General features: G+C 47.3%; 2 protein-coding genes across 2 annotated transcripts; one reads left to right on the plus strand and one right to left on the minus strand.

Moving 5' to 3' along the window:
- Positions 1 to 1,149: 1,149 nt before the first annotated feature.
- Positions 1,150 to 5,156, plus strand: LOC101960631 (uncharacterized). Its single transcript, XM_078018530.1, has 2 exons — positions 1,150 to 1,332; positions 4,301 to 5,156. Exons 1-2 carry the CDS (start codon positions 1,150 to 1,152, stop codon positions 4,706 to 4,708), a joined length of 591 nt encoding a protein of 196 aa, XP_077874656.1. The 3' UTR covers positions 4,709 to 5,156.
- A 6,258-nt stretch (positions 5,157 to 11,414) lies between these two features.
- On the minus strand, positions 11,415 to 13,559 carry Clpsl2 (colipase like 2). Its single transcript, XM_021721964.3, has 3 exons — positions 13,412 to 13,559; positions 12,773 to 12,895; positions 11,415 to 11,640 (listed from the first exon to the last, which is right to left on the minus strand). Exons 1-3 carry the CDS (start codon positions 13,481 to 13,483, stop codon positions 11,437 to 11,439), a joined length of 399 nt encoding a protein of 132 aa, XP_021577639.1. The 5' UTR covers positions 13,484 to 13,559; the 3' UTR covers positions 11,415 to 11,436.
- Positions 13,560 to 23,968: the final 10,409 nt, after the last annotated feature.

Here is a 23,968-nt window from a genome sequence, read left to right on the forward strand (position 1 = left end):
GGGGACTTTGATTCATACCCCAACTGGAGAAAGACCCCCAAGCCCAAGAGTATTTCTTCTTGCTTCGCCCCCTCATCCTCTTCTAACCCCCCAACAACCTGTACCACCCCTGCCCAGCTCAGCAGGCAGCCAACACTGAACATTCTTTATTTCAGCAGTGAGACATCATTGTCCCTCCTGTCCCCTGCCAGCAAGGCTCTGGGGCCGGAGGCAGGAACACAGAGTTCTGAGTAGGCAGGAGGGTGGGCCGCAGAGGAGGACAGCATTAGAACCATGTTTTCTCAAGAGTCTTCTGATTTACATATTTCTCACAACTGCCGTAGATGAGTTTAAATGTTTTCTGATTCTTCGGGAATATACAAGTCAGGTTTGATTGGCAGGGACACTCCTTATACAGGCCGAAGAAAATCTGGAAAAAGCAGGACTTTGACCTTAACCTTGACGTTGCTTCTCCTCTCATTCCTGGGGAGGGGGATCCCCTAGCCCACTCCAGCTCTGCTCCCAGGTCCAACTGGTTGGCCAGGGCAAGAAACCTGGGGATAAAGGACCCCTAGGGCTCCTCACCCGCTGTTCAGAGTCCTAAGTTGCCCTCTCTGGGGTGATCCTGGAGTCACCCAGGGCCCACAAGCTGGACCCAGGCAAAGCCTTGCTTGTCAACTCACCTTCCTAAGTCCATGAACCCAAGTGAGGCCCTCATGGCTTCTTAAATCCCTTCATGGACAAATCAACCCCTCTCTGCACACCCAGCTGGGAGGCCGCCTCAGCCCATCTCCAATCAGGAACACCTGGGGCCAGAGCAGGTCCTAGACCCGGGAGGGGATCAGGGCACAAGACCCACCAACAGCCCGCCTCTATTGCGCTACCCTTGGGGACAGGAACACAGCTGGAGACTGAGGCATGCCTTCCCTTTCCCGCATCCGGGACCCCAGCCTCTGGGGTGAGCTTCCTCCTCAGGTGGGTCCACAGGTCCCCAGACAGCTTGTACTTATGGCCCATGAGGAGAATTCCTGGCCTGGGTCATTGCTGCCACCTCCTCTGCCCCCTTCCCAGGAATTCGGTCCCCCCCCCTTCCCTCCTCTGCACCCTCCTCACGCCCTCTAGGGGCCGACACCCACCTGCGTTTGACACTTGCTGCCCTCAGACCCCAACATGGTGCAGTGCGACTCGCAGTTGTCATCTGCCTTGCGGCAGCACCGGCTCTTACAGCCCTGGTTCCGAAAGCAGATGTTTCCGTTCTCCTACGGGGAGACCAGCCCCCTTAGGTCCCGGCCCAGCTTCCCCATCCCGGCTCCCCCACCGCCCACTGTGCCAGGCACCTTGGGGTCTCTCTGGGTCAGAGGGGAGGGGGTTGTCTGTCTAGCTGGGAACAGAAGGACACTGCAGGCAAGGCCTGTCCCTGAAGGGGACTACACAGGTTTTTAAATATTTAAATATTCAAAATAGGTTGCTTCTCTCTCTCTCTCTCTCTCTCTCTCTCACACACACACACACACACACACACACACACACACACACCACGGGAATCAGACTTTCCTGCCTCTGCTCAGGCACTGCTTAGGCAGGAGCCTTCTGTCCTGTGAACTACTTACCCTTCCATCTGAGCTTGACTATCACCTTCACACCCCCTCCCAACATTAGTGACCCCAGTGCTGGATGACATCATCTATCATCACCACCCTTCATCTCTCCGTTGGAAAATTTCAGTGGTCATTCAGAGAACAGACATTAGTCAGACACCGTGGTACACGCCTGTCATCCCAGCAGCTCAGGAGGCTGAGGAGGAGGATCACAAGTTCAAAGCCTCAGCAATTTAGTGAGGCCCTAAGCAACTTAGTGAGACCCTGTCTCTAAATAAAAACATTAAAAGGGGTGGTGATGTGACTCAGTGGTCAAACATCCCTTGGTTCAATCTCCAGTACCAAAAAAAAAAAAAAAGAGCAAATTAAGCCAGCCATGATGCACACCTGTAATCCTGTAATCCCAGCAACTCTGGAGGCTGAGGCAGGAGGAGTGAAAGTTTGAGGCCAGCTTCAGCAATTTTGTAAGGCCCTAAGCAACTCAGCAAGAATCTGACTCAAAATAAAATATAAAAAGGGCTGGGGACGTGGCCCAGTGGTAGAGCAGCCCTGGGTTAAATCCCTAGTACAAACAAAACAAAACTCTCATCTTCTGCTAGAACCTCAGCTCCAGGAGAGAGGGGTCTCACTCTTTGAGCTTCCTGTTCTCTGCTCTTCCCCCCTAGGACTAAACTCCTCACACACTGCAGGTGTCGAACACACAATAGCTGAGGACACAGGAGGACACTGCTACTTTGGTCTTTCTATTTCTCTGCTTTCATTGTGGTGCCCACTGCCACCTTTGGCCATTCCTTGAATGCAGAGGCATGTTCCTCCACCTGGAATGCTGCAGATCGCTGCCTTGCTCCTGCCTTGGAAACCTGTACTTCCTGTCCGTCTTTGCTTAAATTCCACTTTATTAGGAAAGTCTTCCCTGCACAGCTCCACAAGAGTAAGGTGTTTAACTGTCTTGTTCACAGCTCTCTCCTATTTTTTTTTTTTTTTTACATCTAGTAGGTATTCAATAAAATGTGTTGGGTCACCTGAACAGGGGGCAGGGCACTGCATCACATGTACCTCTGAGGCGGCAGCTCCCAGGCACCACCACAGCTCAGCTCCTTGGACCAGGGTGTTTTCTTTTCCCTCCGGGACACCCCTCCCCCTTCTCAAACACAAACCTCCCAGGCCTTAGGATAGTGGCAAAGGAGTGGGGCCCTCCAGCTTTCTTACCAAAAGTGATTTTGGTGCCAGGGAAAATGAGCTCCTGTTGACAAGGAGGAGAAAGGAGAAGAAGAATAGCAGCTGTGGCAGTGGCATCATAACTTCGAGGTAATAGTGGCTTTTCTAAAGCCCAGCTAAGTACTCAGCACCTGCTGTATGACAGCCCTCAGGGCCTGAGGGGTGAATGCCCCGTCCTAAGATTAATGGGAGAGAAAGGAGCTCTGGCCCCCAGCCCAAACCAACGAGGAACAAGCAATGGGCATGAGACGGCAGCTCCCCTAGATTGGCAATGGCATCCTGGACCCTTTGCTGTGCTTGCCTAGCTGCCAGAAAATTCCTCTAATCTGTGCCCTTGGGCTTTAGCGCTAGCAGTTATGGGTTCAAATCCTATCTCAGCTGCTCACTGGCTGTGCAGCTGCTCAAGAAAAGTTGCAAGACGTTCATCAAAGCCACAAAACTATTATTAAATTACAGAAGATTAGATTCTATCTTTCATCTTTCTGTTCCCTTCCCCTAGATCCTTCAGTTAGAATTTCAGGAACTTGGGGCTGAGGTTGCGGCTTAGTGGTAGTGTGCTCGCCAAGCATGCATGAGGCACTGGGTTCGATTCTCACCACCACATAAAAATAAAGACAATAAAGTCCATCAACAACTAAAAAATATTTTAAAAAAAAGAATTTCAGGAACTGCCTCTCTGCAGAAAATCCAGTACTTCTGTAGGTCTTTGTGACCAGCACAAGAATTATACACCCAGAATGCACAATGAGTGGGTTGTGCTGTCAGATGATCAGGACAAAGTGCACTGAGTCTTGGGAACAGGAACAGACAGTGATACCAAGGGAGGAACAACAAGAGACATTTGATGTACATTAGTCAGGGCAAGTGAGATAATGCTGCAGTGACAAACTACCCAGAAATTGCACAGGCTAAGCACACAAAAAATGTCTACTGTGAGTCCAGGGAAGCTGTTCCATAATCCAGGCCTCTCACCTTCTAGTTCCCTGGCCATGGTAAGGGGATAAAATTGGAGAATCACAAATTTTCTGAGTTCCCTGCTGAGGGTGAAATCAACCGTCAAGGGACTGAGGATCAATGAGAACTTTGTTGTTTGCAGGTCATAGAACCCCAACCCAAACTGGTTGAGGAAAAACATGAAATTTTTTGGCTCATGTAACTTTAAAAAGTCCAAGGGTCAAGCTATCTGGTTCAAGGTACGGCTTGTTCCAGGAGATCGAGAGAAAGATACTAGAACCTGCTTCTCCTCTGCTCTTTTTTAGCTTCCTCTTGAATCCAAACGGTGAAAAAAATGGCTGCCAATAACCATAGACCCATGTTCTCCCACGTTCAAGTCTAGTGGAGGAAAGAGTATCTTATCTTTGTAACTCTTATTAAAAAAAAAAATCCTAGGCTCTGTTTTGATTGAACAAACTAGGCTATGTGTCCCCACTGAACCTACAGCTACCCACAGAACCAACTTCTATCTAGAGGATTCTGTGATGGGATGTAGGTGAAGCTTGGCTCAGTCAAGAGAGTGGTTTCAGTCACCTGCACCACTTTGTTGCCCAGGACCTCCAGGGAGGGAGCCTGACTCCACTTTGGAGAACTCCATCAACTCAACTGTCGCTGTTATCACTTCTGATGGGAGAATGATTGTGGGAACACTGAAAGATTTTGACCAGACCATTAATTCGACTCTGGATGAAAGCCAGGAAGGAGTGTTCAGCTCTTCACAGGGAGTAGAACAAGCAGTACTAGGGCTTGACATTGTAAGAGGTGACAATGTTGCAGTCATTGGAGAAATCGATGAAGAGACAGATTCTGCACTTGACTTGGGGAACATTCCAGCAGAACCTCTAACCTATGTAGCACACACAGGGAAAACTACCTGCATTGCACAGAATCTGAATCTGTACAGAAACCAATTTTTCTGAAGAAGATGTTTGGAATTTTTAGGATTGTGTAATTGTGAATTCTGACTTCACATTGATTTACTGGAATATGTAAATTAAAATATCTCTACGTTTTTATTGAAAAAAAAAATTTACCTAAATAAAAAAAGAGAGAGAGAGAGAGAGTGGTTTCCTTAAAAAAAAAAAAAAATCAGTATCCTGAAGAGGAAGGGAGCAATAATGGATCTTGGGGATGCAAAATCATTAGATGATATGGCAAATGGGAATTTATAGGGAAATAAGCACTGTATCTAATTTAAAGCAATGAAAAATGTTCACAGGTGCTGGGGATGTGGCTCAAGCGGTAGCACGCTCGCCTGACATGCGCGGGGCGCTGGGTTCGGTCCTCAGCACCACATAAAAATAAAATAAAGATGTTGTGTCCACCAAAAACTGAAAAATAAATATTAAAAAATTCTCTCTTTCTCTTCTCTCTCTCTTTAAAAAAAAAAGAAAAAGAAAAAGAAAAATGTTCACAGCACAACTTTTACTTCATGTTTTCAGTCTTTATTTCTTTTGTACTGGGGATTGAACCCAGAAGCATTCTACCACTGAGCCACATCCCCAGCCTATTTTTGTATTTTATTTAGAGACAGGGTCTTACTGAGTTGCTTAGAGCTTTGCCAAGTTGCTGAGGCTGGCTTTGAACTCACAATCCTCCTGCCTCAGCCTCCCAAGCCACTGGGATGACAGGCATGAGCCACAGCTCCCGGCTTCAGGCTTCATTGATTTTAAATTTTATAAATGTATAGGTAAGATCTTTTATAATTCACTACCTACTTCAGCTCTCTTTCTAATGCAACTATGTTTCGAATGAATTCTATCCACTCAAGGAGGGCTCAGTGTTTTAGAGTCAGGTTTGCCTACACTTGGAAGGTTTCCTTCTCTACCAGTCAATGTCCAGTCAGGAAAACAGAAAGTACTCTAGGTGTTCGAAGCAGAGAGAATTTAACATAAGGAAATGGCCGCACAGGTGATGGAGTCACTGAGAAACCAAGCAGGATAGTAAAGCGACTTGAAGGTGAACAATAGAGGGAAGACACCAGAGGCCCTGTGACGGGGAACCCTGTGGTAGACAACGTGAATGGAGTCAGGTGGTGGGCAGAGGAGGCCAAGGAGAAGCCAAAGAGCTCAAAGCCAGTGACATCACTTGAAGCATAGCAGGGAGGGGGAGAACTATCCCACAGTCACTCCTTGTGCCTTTGATCCTCAGCCAGTCCTAGAAGCCCAGGCGCAAAGAAGACTGGGAAATGTAGTTCCTGAGGGGAAAGAGCAGAGTAGAGAGCCGGTGTGTGTACAGGCCTGTAATCCCAACTCCCTGAGAGGCTGGGGCAGGAGGAGAGCAAATTCAAGATCCACCTTGGTGACTTAGCCAGATCCTGTCTCAAAATAAAAAATAAAAAGGGCCGGGGCGCAGTGCAGTGGTAAAGCACTCACTGGGCATGGACATGGCCCTGGGTTTGATCCCCACTATCACCAACCAAAAAAAAAAAAAAAAAGATGGAAAAAAAAAAAAAAAGGAAAAGGCAGAGCAGGTAGAGGATGAAGAGGCAGTGAAGAGGCGGTCGCTCAGCACACCTTTCTTCCCACCACCATAGGCCCGGAGTTGCCAGTGTTCCATCTCGTCCAGCTTCTGTCCTTCTCCCACTGAGTCAGTCTGCCTCTCAGGGTGGGGTGTGTGTGTGTGTGTGTGTGTGTGTGTGTGTGTGTGTGTGTGTGTTTGCTGGGTTTTTGTTGTTGTTGTTGTTTGTTTGTTTTTTTGTAGGGGGTTTGGGATGTCAATCTAAAATGAATGACAGAGCAACTTTCCAAAGAGTGTATTCAGGAATCACAAAGAATCAATTCAGGATATGTGGCCGCAACACTGGGAAGTTTTTACCTGCAGAAATGAGACACAAGCTGAAACAAAAACCACTGGTTGTGGGAGCTTATCACAGAAGGTGGCTTTTGTTCATTGGTGGTACTAGCTTTTGCTAGGAGAGGATCTTCATAAAAGAAGCTTAACTAGAAATTTCTGGCTTGGGAAAGACTTTCATGGCAGTTCCTATTATAGGCATACATGTGTGAGGCCTTCATGGCCCCCCCAGCCCCATTTTGTTAGAGTTTGACATAAGTTACTCCATTTTGTACCAACAACTTGTACAGATAGCTCAGTGGTAGAGTGCTTGCCCAGCATGTACAAGGCCCAGGGTTCAATCCTCAGGGTTAGCACAAAATGACTGAGCTGGGTGCAGACTACACAGATCAGCAAGCCTTTATTCAGCGGTGGAGTCATGCATCTGGTGGACACACTTTCTTGCTGGAAAATGAGTCACTGGCCAAAGGAGGAATCTGTGCTTATACACGTTACATTGAGAGGTGACTTAATTATCGACAGAGTGTGTCAGTTTGGACACTCAGGAAACAGGTTTGTGAGAATTTGAGATTTGTTTTGACTGGCAATGCTTTTACTTGGGAAAGAACAGGGGGTCTGGGGGTCAGTGTTCAGTGCATGTCTCTTTCCCTTCAGGGTCCCATTGTACTGTCCCTGGATAAAGATCTATCTGGAGAAGGATCAATGCTTTGGCTTCCTCCCAGAGATTGTCACTCTAGGCTTGATGGGTATCACCTTCCCAGGGATTGTCCTGTCACTGGAAGAGGTTATCTTGAGAACAGGGACAGGCCACACTATTCTGGGGTTTGTCATTTTCCATATTTTACACTCAGTACCACAAAAACAAAAGGAAAAAAGGAGATGATTTTGTGCAGAACTGTAGGTCAGTGCCAGTATTCTGAGCACATTTAAAGTAGAATAAGCTAGAATGTTCTCTAGGTTAAGTGTATTAAGTGAATTTTCAACTTATGAGACTTTCCATGTACAATGGGTTTATTGGAATGTGACCCCATCCTACCTCAAGGAGCATCTATATCATCATGTGGGCAGGGTGGGGGGGCTCAGCAGGGGGCCAAGCATGACAATGGAAGGAGGTGGAAGAAGAGCCACACTGACCCTGCAGAGCCTCCTCAGGACAGTTCTTGAACTCACTTCAGCCCTCATTTGAGTGTGTGTTTGTTTCCGCAGCTATAAATTTGTATCTTGAAACACACAGGTTTGGGTTTGGAAATGATCTTCATGTCTATTTCACAGGGAAATAGTGAAGTAAAATATAGTCCATCTGATTAAAAAATTTAAGGCAGTAATTAATGTTTTTGAAAAGACTCTGATACCATGGGGAAAATGATCAAGATATAACAGCAGGCCGGGGTGGTGGCTCAGTGGCAGAGCACGTGCCTAGCATGTGTGAGGCACTGAGTTCAATTCTCAGCAACACTTAAAAATAAATAAATAAAATAAAGGTCCATCAACAACTAAAAATATAATTTAAAAAAAAATTTATTTGTTTTAATTAGTTATACGTGACAGTAGAATGCACTTACATACTTTGATATATCATACATAGATGGGATATAATTTCTCACTTTTCTAAGCATACGTATTATAGAATCACATCGGTCATACAGTCACATACATAAAGTAATAACATCTGTTTCATTCTACTATCTAAAATATGTACATATTAAAAAATAGACTACAGGGCTGGGGATATAGCTCAGTTGGTAGAGTACTTGCCTCATATGTATAAGACCCTGGGTTTAATCCCTAGCACCACACACACACACACAAAAAGGTCTACAATTTTTAAAAAAGATACAATAACAGGAGAAAAAGCAAGTCCTCACTTCTGTGTGAGGCAAAGGTAATTATATCAAATGAGGGTGGTGCTTGCCTTTGAATGGGACCCCCAAAGTGTATTGGAAACTTACTCCCTAATTGTAATGATTAACTTGAATTGTCAACTTGATTGGATTGAGATGCCAATGAGGGGCTGTGGTTGTGGCTCAGTGGTACAGTGCTCTCCTAGCATATGCAAGGCACTAGGTTAGATCCTTGGCACCACGTAAAAATTAAAAAAAAAGAAAATAAAGGTAGAGAAAAATGAATCTTAAAAAAGAGAGAGAGAGGGAGAGAAATGCCAATGATTAAAGAAGCTTGAGGGTGTTCAGTGAGGGTGTGTCTAGGAATGACTGACATGTAGGATAGTGAACTGAAGTGGAGACCCTCCCCAAGCATGGGCAGTTTAGAGGGAATAAAAGTTGGAAGAACAAGGAAGCAGCAGCAGATGCAATCTCCAGTCTTCTCAAATGAGTTCCTGATTGCTGCTGCAATCTCCTGTGGATATCATTCTCATGTCTTCACTCTTCCAAAGTGAACTCTGCCAGTGATTCTCCAGGGAGTTTCCAGAAGCCTTCGGTCTCAGACTAGGGTAGCACCTTTGATCCCTCTTGTTCTGAGGCTTTGGCCTCTTGGACTATGCAGCTACTGGTTCCTCCAGCTCTCCAGGCTGCAGACGACCATTGTGGACTATCTAGCTTCTGATCATGTAAGCCAATCTAATAAATCCCCTTTTTATAATCTTACCTCTTATTGATTCTGATCCCCTGGAGAAACCTGACTAATATACTAATGCAACAGTTACTGAGAGTGGGTTTGTTGTAAAGATAGAGAACTGTTTAGCTTGTTTGAAAAAAACTCAGGGGAAGTGGGTTCAGCCCTCTTGGTCCCATCCTCACAGGAACTCTCTTGCCCTTCTGCCTTCCACCATGGGATGACACAGGAAAGAAGCCCTCACCGGATGTCAAGATGTCAGGACCATGCCCTTGGACTTCCCAGGCTCCAGAACCACGAATCAGGTAAACCTCTTTTCTTTCTTTATCTTCTTTTTTCCCCCCTTTGGTACTGGGGATTGAACCCAGGGATTAACCATTGATCCACATGCCTGCACTTTTTATTTTTTGTTTTGAGACAGAGTCTCCCTAAGTTGCTTAGGACCCTAAGTTGCTGAAGCTGGCTTTGCACTTGCAGTCCTCCCGAGTCACTGGGATTATAGTTGTGTGCCCTTGTGCTTGGCAAACCAGGTAAATCTCTTTCCTATGGTAAATTACCCAGTGTGGGGTATTCTGTTATACAAAAACAGAACAAACCAAGGTGGCAAGTGGGTCCAGAGCACAGTGCTCCCAGAGCAGACAGTTTTTCAGGTGAAGTAGGGGCACTTCATTGGCCCAGGAGAGTGAGTGCAGACATGAGCACAGGGGCCAGGGCTCTTCATCAGGATCTGGCTATGAAAGCAGGTGGAGGACTGAGTCCTGACCAGGTTGGTGCCTTCCTGGCTGTGGAAACACCAGGTAAAACCTACATCCACCCATCCTGCATATAACCCAGGCTAAGCCAATCAGCAAATGCCAAGACAATGAGTAGTCAAGGTGGACTAAGTCAGTCCAATCAGGATCAATCTTAGGATGTTTGCTGAGAATTGGGAACAGATTTTTTTCTTTCTCTGAAAGGATGGATGTATGAGGTGGAGATGGGGTTAGGAGCCTGGTCTCTGGAGCAAGATTGTCTGGGTTCAGGACCCAGCTCTGTCCTTTACTTTGGGAGACTCAATACCCTATCTATAAAATAGAGATAATTATAGTATTTACTACATATAACCTTGTTGTGACAATAAGATGAATTAATACAGTTATCAAAGTGCAGTAGGCAAGCAGGGTGCAGTGGTGCCCACCTGTAATCCCAGTGGCTCAGGAAGATCACCAAGTTCACAGCCAGCCTCAGCAACTTGGCAAGGTTCTAAGCAATTCAACAACAGCCTGTCTCTAAATAAAATATTAAAAAGGGCTGGGGATATGGCTCATTTGTTAAGTGCCTCTGGGTTCAATCCCCTATACAAAGAAGAAGAAAGAAAGAAGGAGGAGAAGGAGGGGAAGGGGGAGGGGGAGGGGGAGGGGGAGGGGGAGGGGAAGGAGGAGGAGGAGGAGGAGGAGGAGGAGGAGGAGGAGGAGGAGGAGGAGGAGGAGAAGGAGAAGGAGAAGAAGAAGAAGAAGAAGAAGAAGAAGAAGAAGAAGAAGAAGAAGAAGAAGAAGAAGAAGAAGAAGAAGAAGAAGAAGAAGAAGGTGGTGGTGGTACAGTGGTTGGGAACACAGTAAGGTGAAACCTGGAACTTCTGCCATTGCTAAGCTACTGGGGATGGAGCTGCTGGATTCAGCCTAAGGCCTACCTTAACACAGGACTTCCATTTCCGACCACCAGTTAAACCCTCATCATCAACCCAATTTGGGTTGGTTTTTCAAATGACATACTTGCAGCAGAAAAAAATCCACCTTGATATCCTAATGATGTGACCTCAAGCAATTCATGTAGCTCCCCATGAGCCTCAATTTCTTTCTCCATATCAGGGAGCTGATAATAGTGGAGACATCAATGCACCAGGCTCCTCAGCCTCCCAGGCATGTACAGTTTTGCATTTGTATTTCTCATGTGTTCTCACAGACATTTTCTCAATGACCTCCACCCTGTTGCTCCTCTCTACAGAATATGCAGGCACTCCCTCTCCATCCCTCCCCACATACCTCCATCCAGAGGTACCCCAGGATATGCTCTCTAGGCACATCCTTCAACCTGCCCCCCCATGAAGCTCTTCATCTCAAGAGCTGGGTCCTTTACTGGATGCAGTCCCCTCTCTTACCTACTCTCCCTGTCCCTGAGCCCCAGTAAATATTCTTTCATAGCCACAGAGTCTCCTTTTGCCTCTCCCAGACTGGGACTGTCCCCATAGGGGCCCTCCCCCAAAAAGTGCAGACAGAAGCCAGAGCCAGAAAGTGATTTTAATGTCTCAGGAGCTGGATTTGGAGTAAGTTGGGGGTGGCCAGGGCCTCTGGCCCCAAGAAATTGACCAGCCTGTATCCTCCTCTAAATCAAGTGGCACCGGCGGGGACACATCACGTCCTTGGATGAGCAACTCAAGCCCCTTTTGCAGGGGCAGATGATGTTCATGGCTCCCTTGGTCTGTGGGGAGCAGGTAGGAGAGCTGCAGTCGCTGGGATGCAGGAAGGAAGGTGCTTAAACTCTCAGGAGCAAGGGCACAAGGGCAGGACTGAGAGGGCCCGGGGTCAATGGCTCAACAGCTCATGACTGTGCCACCCGGGACAAGGTAAGGAGCCCCTGTGGCTCAGTTCCTTCATCTGTCAAGTGGGGAAAATAAGAGCAGCCCATCTGATAAGGTCATTGTAAGAATTAAGGTACATAAAATCTGTCAGGTGACCCTAATAAAAAGACCCTCTAGCCCCTTCAGCTCTAAGATCAGGCCACAGTAGAGGCCTGGTCAGCACTGGTAGCTTCCCAGATGGGTTCATGGAGGCCAGGCCCCTCCTTCCTAGAGAGGTTTGGGCCTGGGGCCAGATGACCAGGAACAAGGCACTCTGCTGCCTACGTTTCCACTAGCAAATGACAATCATGCTTGACTACGCACTGCTCTAGCTGGGACTCTTCTCAACAACCACATGGGGAAGGGACTTTATTCACTAGCTCTTTGGCTATGGTGAGGATTGGGAAGAGGTCCCAGAATTATCAAAGAACTCAGGGATTCCAGAAAAGAAGACATTGGGCCTTGGAAAGCAGAGGTAACCTGTTTGAGGTCACAAAAACAAGACTGGAAAAATTAGGATTTAAATTTAGGTTCAACTCTAAAGCTGAAGACCAGCCCCTGTAGCAACCTGCATGTCTCTAGAAACTAGGTCACTGTGGCAGGGAGATGGGGATAGGTCAGGGGAGGACTCTTCCTGCCCACCTTGCCTCAGGGATGTTAGGGCAGAGATATTCATTCATCTAACAAATGTTTGTTGAGCATCTACTATGGAAAGGCACTAAGCTCAGAGTTATGGCTCCTAAGAAGAATGACACAATCTTTGCCCTTATGTACTCTCACCATTGAAGCCAGGGCAAATCAGGGAGATGCCTGCTGTGCCCAGGATATGAGTCCAGGGCATGGATGCTGGGAAAAGGGACAGCTTCTCAGAACCTTGTTTTGCAGGATGAGTGGGAGAGTGCCAAGTGGAGAAGAAAGAAGGGTGCTCCAAGAAGACGGGGTGCAAAAGCCACCGGAGGTTTTGAAACCTCTCCCACCCCTTTTCCTACTTGCCAAAAGGAGCTGCCTCAACCCAGAGCCTCACCTGGGGCAGGCACGCCATGGCTTTTCTGGCCTTGGGAGCACAGAAAGCTCCTCCAGCGGTTAAATCCATGAGGCAGCAGTCACTGAAGCATTCAGAGTGATGAGAACACCTGTCCCCGCTGATCTGTGGGGACAGGCAGGATGTCTGCCAGGCTGGGGACAGTCCCTTAGCCACTAGCTCTTTGGCTGTGTGGGAGGATCAGGGAGAGTCCCCACACTGTCAAAGAACCCAGGGATGCATGAGGAGAAGCGATGAGGGGGTCACCCCCAGGTCCCACGCCGCAAGGCACCAGCTCCCCTGCAGAACTCAGGGGAGGGGGAGATGGAGAGTGGGGGGTGGGAGTTTCCCTCCTCTCCTTTCCTGACCCCTCCCCCACACTTCCGTGGCTCCCAGAGGCGCTGTGTGCTGGGGAGGGACGGACACTCCCAGATCACGGGGGAGAGGAGGAGGAGGCAGGGGGGAAAGCCACGGTGCCTAGAAGGGCCACTGAGCATCGGAGAGAGGGAGAAGCCAGGTGGGGAGGGGAAGTGAGACCAGGGCTGAGACAGCCCGAGGGGGTTCGGGGACGCGGGTCACCGGGCCCACTGACCCCACTTCCCCACGTCACAGCGGCAGGTTGGGGACGCTCGCTGGACTCACCTTTTTATGCCCGTGGAACCTGCCCAAGCAAGAAAGCAGAAGGGCCACCAGGAGTGCGACGGCGGCGGCCATGGCCCGGTGGCGGCGGAGTGGGCGGGACCCCGGGGCCCGGGGATAAAGCCACCGCGTGACCGGCGCCGGGTGCGCGCGGCAGCCGAGGGGGCGGGGCGGTAATGGTCACAGGCTGTCCCACCGGAGGCGACGCTGGCCTCCCCTCTCAGCCCTGTCCGGCTGCAGGCAGCCCGTGGAAGGCGCGGAGGAGAGAAGGGGCCAGCCCTGGACAGGCAGGACTGCAGAGTAGGGCCTGCGTCGCGCTGTACCCAAACAAGACTTTAAATAGCAAAACAAAACTTAAATTTAACTTTAAATTTAAACTTAATTTAAAAAAAATATTACACAGTGACTTAGCACGACAATGATTTATTTACCACTTGTATAAAGTCTGTTTGGGGGCAGTAGACTCTTCTCCCACCCTGTAGCCAGGCCACCTGGAGGACTGACCCGAAGGTCACTAAAGGAGATGGGAGCAGCCTCATCCCAGCAACTTGGGAGGCTGAGGCAGGAGAATCACAAGTTCAAAAGCCCGTCTCAGCAACTTAGTGAGACTCTGTCTCTAAATAAAAGCAAAACCCCAAAAAGGCTGGGGATATAGCTCTGTGGTAAAGTGCCTGGGGTAAATCTCTAGTGAGAGAGAGAGAGAGAGAGAAATTGCTGTATGGAGGAAGCACCTAGACACATTACTATCTCTGCCAGGTGTGACATCTGCCTTGTCTACTCGTGGACCATTGGACAGAAGTGACCCCAGACTTCTGCCAGGGAGGCTAGGAAATTCAAGGGAATCTTGGAATATTTATTGTGCATCACTGTTTCTGCTGTGTAACTTTTATCTCTATTTCACAGATGAGAACCTGAAGACACAGGGTATTTTGCCCAAGTAACGTGATTAAATAGCAGTCAGACATAAATCCAGAGCATTCTAGCTGCTGATTCCAAGCTCCTACCACTGTTCTATACTGCCATGGGCAGTCAGAAGCCTAAGCATTTGTCCCAGTAAAGGGAGTGCTGTCATTACTGTAGTCCCTGCTTCCTGAGGTCATGGTCTAAACTCTCTAGGTAAGTGGCCTGCCCCTTCTCTGGCCAGTTTCCTGTCTAAGCAGTCCAGCCTGACTCCCTGCTCCCCTGTGAATTGGAGAGGAGCCCTGGGGTTCATCGTTCTCTGAATTGTTTTGCCGCCTTCCCTGGCCCAAGCCAGGGAGCTAGGGGAAATTGGCTGCTTAGAAAGTGACAGCTGTGAGTGTGAGCCAGCAGCTGTGTGGCAGTTAGAGTTCTTGCTGTGGGAACCAGGGACCCTGGGAAGTCCAGCAAAGTCCAGCAAAGTCCAGGGACCCTAGGAAGTCCAGCAAAGGCCTAGGGTAGGAGGAGAAGCTCCTGAAGTCTATGCAAAGTCCTGTGTCTTTTTTTATTCTCTCTCTCTCTCTCTCTAAGCCAGAGAGCTGAACTTTTCCTCAGAAATTACTGGTTCAGAGCCTTCATCTTATGGGGAGGCCCTGAGGTCCAGAGAGGAAGACACTACCACAGGTGACTCAGCCAGTCAGTAGCGGGGCCAGGCCTAGACCCCAGACTCACAATTCAAGTCCTGTATTCATTCTCCTGAACCAATGTCCTGTCTCCAGAATCCCATCAGCACTGCTCACAGGTCCCTGGGAGGAGGTCTGTACAGGGTCTGTGGTGGCGGGGGGGGGGGGGGGGGGGAGCTAGATCACCAGGGTCTCCAGGGCCAGGGGATCCCAGACCACCTGACCATTGAGTGTGACCACAGCTCTGCTCTTTGTCCAAGGCCCAAAGTTGGCCCCCTTGGACTTCCAAAAGGAAGATGTGGGTCAGTTCCAAGTAGGGGAGCACCGAGCTGATGATCTTTGTGTTAGGTAGGTAGCTGGGGGTGAGCAGGAATGGGAGAAGAGGAAAACAAGGGAGGTGGCAGCTGTGAAAGGGCCTTTGACCAGCAACTGTCCCAGAGGACTCACAGCCATCACCATAGGAGCATGAATCCCCCCTCCCGTGTGTGGGTGGTGCTATGCTCATCTTAGGAAGGTGGACACACTACTCAGAGCCATCAAATGACACTGCCAGTCACAGGAGGCCTAGCATGCTCTCCCATAGATTTATGAGCACATTATGTTCACACACCCCCACAAGCTTCTCTGAGGGTCAGTTTACTGTTATATGACCTTCCAAGAGAGGCATTAGGCAAGAGAGGACAAAGTGACCCAAGCATGCAGGCTCGTCCTGAATTTTCAGGCCGTGCAGGAATCTGACTTCCCCAAACAGGCAGAGACCGTGCAAGCGCCAGGTCTGAAGAGGTGTGGCCACCTGCCACTGGAAGCTCCTACCCCTGCCTAACGAGGTAGAGCCTAAGCATTTTGTCCCCCTGGCTGATTTTCTTGCCCCTCTCTCTGAGGTGTATCTCTCTTTCTCTTGCTATAATTACCATCCCTGTCTTGCTATACCTCTGTTCCTGCACAGGGGAAATTGCTCAGATCTAAGTCATGACATCCAAGGGCTGAGGACCACTCCACAGTTAACTCAGCCTCCATCAACACTCGGCCCCTTCTCCTTCCCTCCCCTCACTTCCCTCCTCCCCTGTCCTCTAGCATCTCTCTTCTGCTTTCCTACATCTTTCTGGGGGCATAAGCAGTGCCTTCCATGACAATGTTATCAGTGGTGTTTAGTCGGTGGTATTTAGTTTGCTGCTGTGACTAAAAGACTGGACAAGAACTTTTTTAGAGGAGGAAGAGATTATTTGGGGGCTTACAGTTTCAAAGGTCTCAAACCATAGACAGCAGGCTCCAGGGCTCAAGGTGGGGCTGAACATCATGGCGGAAGAGTGTAGGGGAGGGAAGCAGCTCACATGATGATCAGAAAGCAGAGAGAGAGAGACTCCACTCTCCAGATACAAGATATATATTCCAAATGTGTGTCCTCAAGGACCCTCCTCCTCCAGCCACATCCTACCCGCCTTCAGTTCCCACCCAGCTAATCCCATTGGGCCGTTGATGCACTGATCGGATTAAGGCTGTCATGACCCGATCATTTCTCCTCTAACCTTTCTTACATTGTCTCACACATGAGCTTTTGGGGGACAACTCACATGCAAAACATAACAAATGGTCTATGGCAAGATGAAAAATGTAGGGTTAATATACTTTATTTTGCTAGAAATAAATGTATTTAACTGAAATCACCTGGCCTACTTTTTCAGTGTTATTTATAATGAGTTCTTGTGAAATAATGGCAATAATACAGCAGTTTTGTTTCATTGTAAGTATTTTTTATGTGAATTCGGTCAGTTCAAAATGTTTGGGAGGTTTTCTCAGTCTACAAAACCCAAAATAAACTTCTGGGGAAAACTGACCTAGTGGAAAGGACCCGTGATGGGAAGTGCTTGGAGGTGAAGGGTGGAGGCACCAATCCTCTGGGTAGTGTGCTCACCACAGTCTCGGGTCCCAGCAGGAGTGGTGGTGCCCTCTTGCCATTCCTTGAAGGGACCTGGACTCTGGGTAAGTAGAGACCAAGGCTTCCAGGCAGGGCACAAAGCAGGATGAGCAAAGGCTTGGGGTAGAAATGGGCAGAGCATGTGGACAGAAGAGCAAGGTGAGGTGTCTGCTCACAGGGATGGTGAATGGGGACCCAGGGCAGTTATTGCTCTGGGGAACTTGGTGGGGGCCATGAGAGGATCCCCAGTTGAGTTGACTCCTCAGGGAAGGCTGGCAGAGGCAGTGCTGAGTCAGGGGTCCAGGGTGAGGATGGGGTTGCCTTGCTCCGTCTTGAGGACAAGAGTGTCCTGAGTAGGGAGAGCATGCCAACTTTCAGTCACCCTCACCCACCCACCCACAGACACCTGATCTGGGGACAAGGCTCAGGACACACAGCTGTCACCTCACCTCCTCCCAGAATGTGATGGCTCTGGAGAGAGGCTCTCAGCTCAGTTCAGGAGGAAGCCTGCCTGGAGGAAGAGGAGGGTGCTGGTCACACCTCTTCCCAGACCAGGCTGGCCTTTAGACCCTGGGGCATCCATCTGGAGGGTGGAGTCACAGATTTTCTTGTACCAGTGACCTGAGTCTCAGCTTCTCTCAGTCAATGAGTCTGAGCCGCATTGGCGCCCAGTCACTTTGGCAATGAAGGCCTCTTGCTCACCTCAAGGAGCTGTGAGATAATCTCTACTTCTGTAGCTGAAAGTGAAAGAAACCAACCCAAACTGATTTATTTTTTAAAAAATTAAAACCCAAGGGACTAGGGGTGTCAGTGGTAGAGCGCTTACCTAGCAAGCCCTAGGCTTACCTAGTGAAGCCCTAGGTTCGATCCCCAGCATCACAATAAATAAATGAATCCCTAAAAGGAACAATACTGTGTCAGTAGCTATGTGAGGCCAGGGACCCTAAGACGGACACGCTGTCATTGGGGGATCTTTCTCCTCAACTTTGGCCTTCCTGGAGACCTCCTTTCCTCTCTGGCAGGGAGACTGGTTTTCTGTGAATGGGACAGGGGTAGGGCTAAAGTTGCATAGAAACACCCCCATGTTGAGGGCCACAACCAAGTCAAGATGGTGCCTGGCAGTTTGCCAGGAGGAGTGGTTTGTGAAGTAACACCAGCGAGCCATTAAGATGATGAGGATTCCTTAATGACTGACTGCTGTATGTAGATGATGTTAATTAAGTTAAGCTGTGTGTAATTAGTTGGGTATATATACCTCTGCTGTCCCGTAATAAAGCGGCTCCCGCTGTTTCAACCTTCACAAGTTGCTTGTCACCTCTCAGTTATTTGCCCAGCCAGACTGCGGCACCCCCACCCTCCAGCACTATAGAAAACCCTACAAGAACATGGGATCCTGGGACTTTTATTGGCAGAATTTTATGGAGCTTGCACAGGGTGGGTTTCCAAAGGTAGGGGAGATAGGGATCATTGGCTCCTGAGGACTGAGAAGTGGCAGAATTACAGGTGTCCATAACATCCCAAGTCACCATACCCTGTCACCATACTGTCTAAATAGTACCTGGTTTCAGGAACAGTTCCTATTATGGTTTAAGAATGAAGTGTCCCCCAAAAGCTCATGTGTAAGATAATGCAAGGAAGGTTAGAGGTGAAATAATTGGGTTATGAAAGCTTTAACATAGTCAATGCTTTCATTCATCCATTTGAAGGATTAACTGGGTGGTGACTATAGGCAGGGAAGATGTGACTGGTAGAGCTGGGTCATTGGGGGCATGCCCTCAGGGTTTATATTTTGTCCCTGATGAGTGGAGTCTCTATTTCTTGACTGCCATGTTCTGAGTTGCTTTCCTCTGTCACACCCTCTGCCCTGATGTCCTGCCTCACCTTGGGTTCAAAGCAATGGAGCCAGCTGTCCATGGATTGAGACCTCTGAAACCGTGAGTCTCAAATAAACTTTCCCTCCTCTAAAATTGTTCTTGTCAGATCTCTTGGTCACAGCAGAAAAAAAAAAAAAAAAAAAAACTAACTAGAACAGTTTCCTAGGGCAAAAGCATGCCATGGATGTGATCCCTTAGCCAGGGGTGCTAGGGACGACACTAAAGGAAGGGTCCTTGGAAACTTGCTACATTCCGCAGGCCAATGGACTTCAGTCACTTTTTTAAAAAAATATTTATTTTTTATTTCAAAGCTATGCATGCTTTTATAAAAAGGTAATTTTAGTTTATATGCTTTTTATAGGAAACATTTGGAAAATATAGAAATATATAATAGAAAATATAAAACTCATGAAAGAGATAGATTTGCTATAAAACTCTATTTTGGATACCAGAAGTAAAATATTAAATCCTTACAGTAAAAAGTCTGTCTGCCCACATGACCCCCTCCCACACCACTTTATGGGCTCCCCCTCCTTCCCCTTCAGCCACCACAGATGGATTTCATAGGCAGATTAAGATAATGTCAGAGTAATTAAGAACAGAACCATTAAGCAAAAAAAGCACATTGATAAGCTTAGAAATGTTACTCTAGTTACAACATTTTTAATGTGCAATTTAAGGAGAGGCAATTAATAAGATTAAACAATTCTAAAGACATGTCTCACATTTATATAAATATGTAACTCTTTCTTATTGCATTAGAACAGCTCTGTTTATAGTAAGGCTATTAACTCAGTCACTTTTCTACAACAACCAACAGCAAAACATACATTGTATCAGTACTTATTGTTGACCCTGATTTCAGGCCTTTGGTGTCTGTGGCTCACTAGTTGAATATTTTGATTATCGCCACTGTTAACTTATGCATGCATGTGTGTACATGGATACACATAGAATGTGCACATAGATGTGTGGAACTTAAGTTTCACTGAGCAATATTTAGATTTACCATGTGTGATCTGCCTGGGATTTCCTCTTCTGTCCTCTTTCATCTTTTTCAAAAGCTGGTTAAGATCCCCCAAATTGATGTTGCTGCCCCCTTACGGTCCATCAGTACTGTACTATTGAGTCCTGCTATTCATTCATCAGTCTTTAACTTAACAAATTTATCGCCCCAGCCCTTTGTCAGGCATGTTATCCGAGTTCATTTTCAGGTACAGACCTATTTTAAGCAGAAAGGGATGCAATGCCCATAACAGGGGCTTATGACGTCACTGGCAAGGCTGGAGGGGTGGAATCCAGACTCCTCCAGGAATGACTTCCGAAACTAGCTGCCAGGGGAGCCACCATCTCTGCCACCATCAGGAAGGCGTGGAGTCAGGAGCTGTCACTGTACCCATTGGTTCCAGGAACATAAACCTGGGCTGTGATCTTGGGATCTGGAAGCTGCCACCAAAATGATTACTTGTGTCTGCTCTCTCTGGTATCCCTGGCCAATAAAAAAGTTAATCTCCCACAAATATCTCTGCCTACCCATAAGTCCATTCAGATTAGGTCTTAGGCAGTGAAGATGATCAGCAAATCCAAGCCACATTTGGAAGCCCAGGTGTGATCTGTGTCATGGGAGAACTAGGCCATGTACTGCATTGTCAGTACCTACCAAGTCCTCCTGGTCCAGCTTGTGGCCTTTCTCCTTCTGACTCAATAGTCCTCTTTATCTTCTAACCAACAACCATGAATTCAGTGAACACCTTTCTCATCCTCTTTACATGTGTGTTTGGCGGCACCCTCAAAATGCAGAGAAATGGGGTGCATGCCTATAATACCAGAGACTTAGAAGGCTGAGGCAGGAAGATTGCAAGAACTAAGACCCTGAAACCATGAGTTCCTAAGAGCCTCACTGAGTTGCTGAGGCTGGCTTTGAACTTTTGATCCTCCTGCCTTGGACTCCCAAGCCACTAGATTACAGGTGTACACCACCACCCCTATTGCCTGCCCCAGCCTTCTATGTCCAATCTCTGCTCCAGCTAAACTGGAATGAACTAGTCATTGCTCTGCTACTTGTACCATATGTAGTCTTGCCTCCAAACTTCCAATGCAGCCTTCCCCTGCCTCAAGTGACCTCCCCTCTCCTTTCCACTGGACAGTGTCTTCTGGTTTCATCAGTTGAACCCATCCTCCTGTGCCTAGATCTTTCTTCCATTACACCAGCCTTTGGTGCTTCTTGCAGTTCTTTTCATCTCAATTCATAATTCATTTGACATCTGACAAATTAAAGCTTGGATCTTATAAATCATACTCTTTTTTTTTTTTTTTTTTTTTTGCAGCAGGGCATATGTGACTGCTTATTGAAGTCTCAAAGGAAGGGTCTGCAGTCACAACAAGATAGGAAAACAGACTTTTCCTCCTCTACAGTTGTTCTGGTTGGGTCCTTTAGTCACAGCAGTGAAAAAGCTGACTAAATCAAGCACTTACCAGGAATGGAGTGTGCAGGTTTGGAAATTTCTTGGGGTGAGTCAGTGAGTGAATGCACAGGCCTAGAGCATGACTGCCCACTACCAGAGACTTTATAAATATGGTACACATGGGGCTAGGGGTGTGGCTCAGTGGTAGAGTACTTGGCCCAGCTAGCATGTGTGAGGCACTGGGTTCAAATCTCAGCACTGCATATAAACAAACAAACAAACAAATAAATTACAGGTCCATCAACAACTAAAAAATATACTTCAAAAAGATTTGATACCCATTGGCTACACTACATTTATAAAGTATCTTTTTCTTTTTTCAATAATTAATTCACTTAGCTGACTAAAATTTTTTGCTTTACAAATATTTACATTTTTAATTTTTTTTACTTTTATAATAATAACTTTTAGCATAAAACAAAGACATTGTATAGCTATAAAAATATTTTGCTTTTTATATCCTTATTCTTTCAACTTTTCTATATTTCATAATTAAATTGTTTTTCTTTTTTAACATTTTTTGTTAAAAACAGACTCAAACCCAGATGTTGGCTTAGGCCCACACAGGGTCAGGATTACCAGGATCACTGTTCCATCCCCACATCTTGTCCCACTGGAAGGTCTTCAGGGCAATGATGTGCATGGAGCTGTCATAACTCTGATAACAAGGTCTCCGGAATCCCTCCTGAAGGACCTGCCAAAGCTGTTCTATAGTTAACTTTGGAAGGAGTACACTTTAAAATAACGATAAAAACCATAGTATAAGCTGGGGGGGGTGTACACCTGTAATCTCAGTGACTTGGGGAGGCTGAAGCAGTAGGATGGAAAGTTCAAAGCCAGCCTCAGCAACTTAGTGAGGCCCTAAGCAACTTAGCGAGACCCTATCTCTAAAATATAAAAAATATCTGGGGGTGTGGCTCAGTGGTAAAGTGCCCCTGGGTTTAATCTCTAGTACAGAAAAAAAGTATAGTTAATACATAACAATAAGTAGTTGTTTATTATCATTATCAAGCATTACACACTGTATGTGGTATGTGCCTCATGTCCACAGCCCAGGCTGCAGCACTACCATATACACTTGTGTAACCTGTTTTGCTATCTTATTGTGACTGCAGGCCCTTCCTTTGAGACTTCAATAAGAAGACACATATGCCCTGTCACAAAAAAAAAAAAAAGAAAGAAAGAAAGAAAAAAGCATGGTTTATAAGGTCCAAGTTTTAATTTGGCAAATGTCAAATGAGATGAAAAGAACTGTAGGAAGCACCCAAGGCTGGTGTAATGGAAGAAAGATCTAGGTGCAGGAGGACTTGGTTCAACTGATGAAACCAGAAGACACTGCCTAGTGGAAAGGAGAGGGGAGGTCACTTGAGGCAGGGGAAGGCTGCATTGGAAGTTTGGAGGCAAGACTACATATGGTACAAGTAGCAGAGCAATGACTAGTTCATTCCAGTTTAGCTGGAGCAGAGATTGGACATAGAAGTCTGGAGCAGGCAAGAGGATCAGATTGGCTGGGCACAGTGGCACACACCTGTAATCCCAGCCATTCAGGAGGCTGAGGCAGGAGGATTGTAAATTCAAGGCTAACCTGGGCAACTTAAGGATGCCTTGTCTCAAAATAAATATTAAAAAAAAATTAAAGGACAGGGGCTGTAGCTCAGTGGTAAAGCACCCCTGGGCTCAATCCCCAGTATAGGGTGGGAAAAGAGGACTATATCATGAAAGGCCTTAACTGCAAAGCTAATTCATTTGACTCTATCATATAAGAAATGGGTCCAACCCAGGGCCTCATGCATGCTAGCCAAACACCACTGAGTTGTACCTGCAGTCCAAGAGAGTACATGTCCGTCAGATCAAGTGACATTACCTTAAGGTTAAGGAAAGATTCACTGCCTATTAACAGCCCCTGAAGGTTTTGGAGGATGGATGAGACATGGGATTCTAGGGTCAGCCTGGAGGATGAGGGCTGGAGAGAATGGAGACCAGAAGGAGGAGAGTCCATTGTGGGGGACAGGGCAGTGGCGTGGATGTGAGCAAACTGGGTGGCTGAGGTGGGGAGGAGAATTTGCAGATGATGCCCAATTGCTCACCGGTGACACGGGCACTTAGGGAGCTGGCTGAGGGGTGGCTAGGATGAAGCTGGTTTTGACAAGTTCCAAGGGGGTGACCACAGTGTGTCCTAGTAGCAGGAAGTTGCAGCCTCAGGCCTGAACTCATGGGGACGCTGATTCTGATCTTTTCACTCAGGACAAGTCAAACTTTGGGAGATGGTGACGAGGCTGGCTCTTCTGCAGGAACTGGCTCTCCGACCAGCCGTTCTCATCAACCACCACCATCTCCCTCACCTCAGCCCACCCACCCAGGGGATGTGGGCCTGGGTCAGGGGTTAAGTGGGGACAAATTTCCTTATACAGTTCAATCTTAAACTGACCCCTAAAAATCAGAGATATCAAGGTCCCCCCTTCTCCTGGTTTAGAATCCATGATCCACTCTCATGGGGCTCAGGTCAAAGAATATGGAAGGCAAGAAGCCCATAGAAGGTTCTAGTCCTTATTTCTGCCCCAGACCTGTACGTGACCTAGAGCAAGTCACTCTCTCTCTCTCTCTCTTTGCATTTGTTTTCCTCTCGGTAAAATGCCATGGTTGGTCCTGGACGAGGTTGTAGTTTTTAAATCCTGCTTCTGCAGAACATCGGGGGATTCCATGTTCTGCTTCCTAAACTGAGTAAT

This window comes from Ictidomys tridecemlineatus, chromosome 8, assembly GCF_052094955.1.
Source record: "Ictidomys tridecemlineatus isolate mIctTri1 chromosome 8, mIctTri1.hap1, whole genome shotgun sequence".
Lineage (NCBI taxonomy): Eukaryota > Metazoa > Chordata > Mammalia > Rodentia > Sciuridae > Ictidomys > Ictidomys tridecemlineatus.

Bases quoted from the DNA above. Each gene is read 5' to 3' on its own strand.
- LOC101960631 (XM_078018530.1), top strand. From the start codon at position 1,150: ATGGTGCAGTGCGACTCGCAGTTGTCATCTGCCTTGCGGCAGCACCGG. The intron at 1,333-4,300 runs GTCAGAGGGGAG...AGCTTGGCTCAG, and splicing joins GCACCTTGGGGTCTCTCTGG to TCAAGAGAGTGGTTTCAGTC.
- Clpsl2 (XM_021721964.3), bottom strand. From the start codon at position 13,483: ATGGCCGCCGCCGTCGCACTCCTGGTGGCCCTTCTGCTTTCTTGCTTG. The intron at 12,896-13,411 runs GTGAGTCCAGCG...CTGTCCCCACAG, and splicing joins GGTTCCACGGGCATAAAAAG to ATCAGCGGGGACAGGTGTTC. The intron at 11,641-12,772 runs GTGAGGCTCTGG...CCTGCATCCCAG, and splicing joins CCATGGCGTGCCTGCCCCAG to CGACTGCAGCTCTCCTACCT.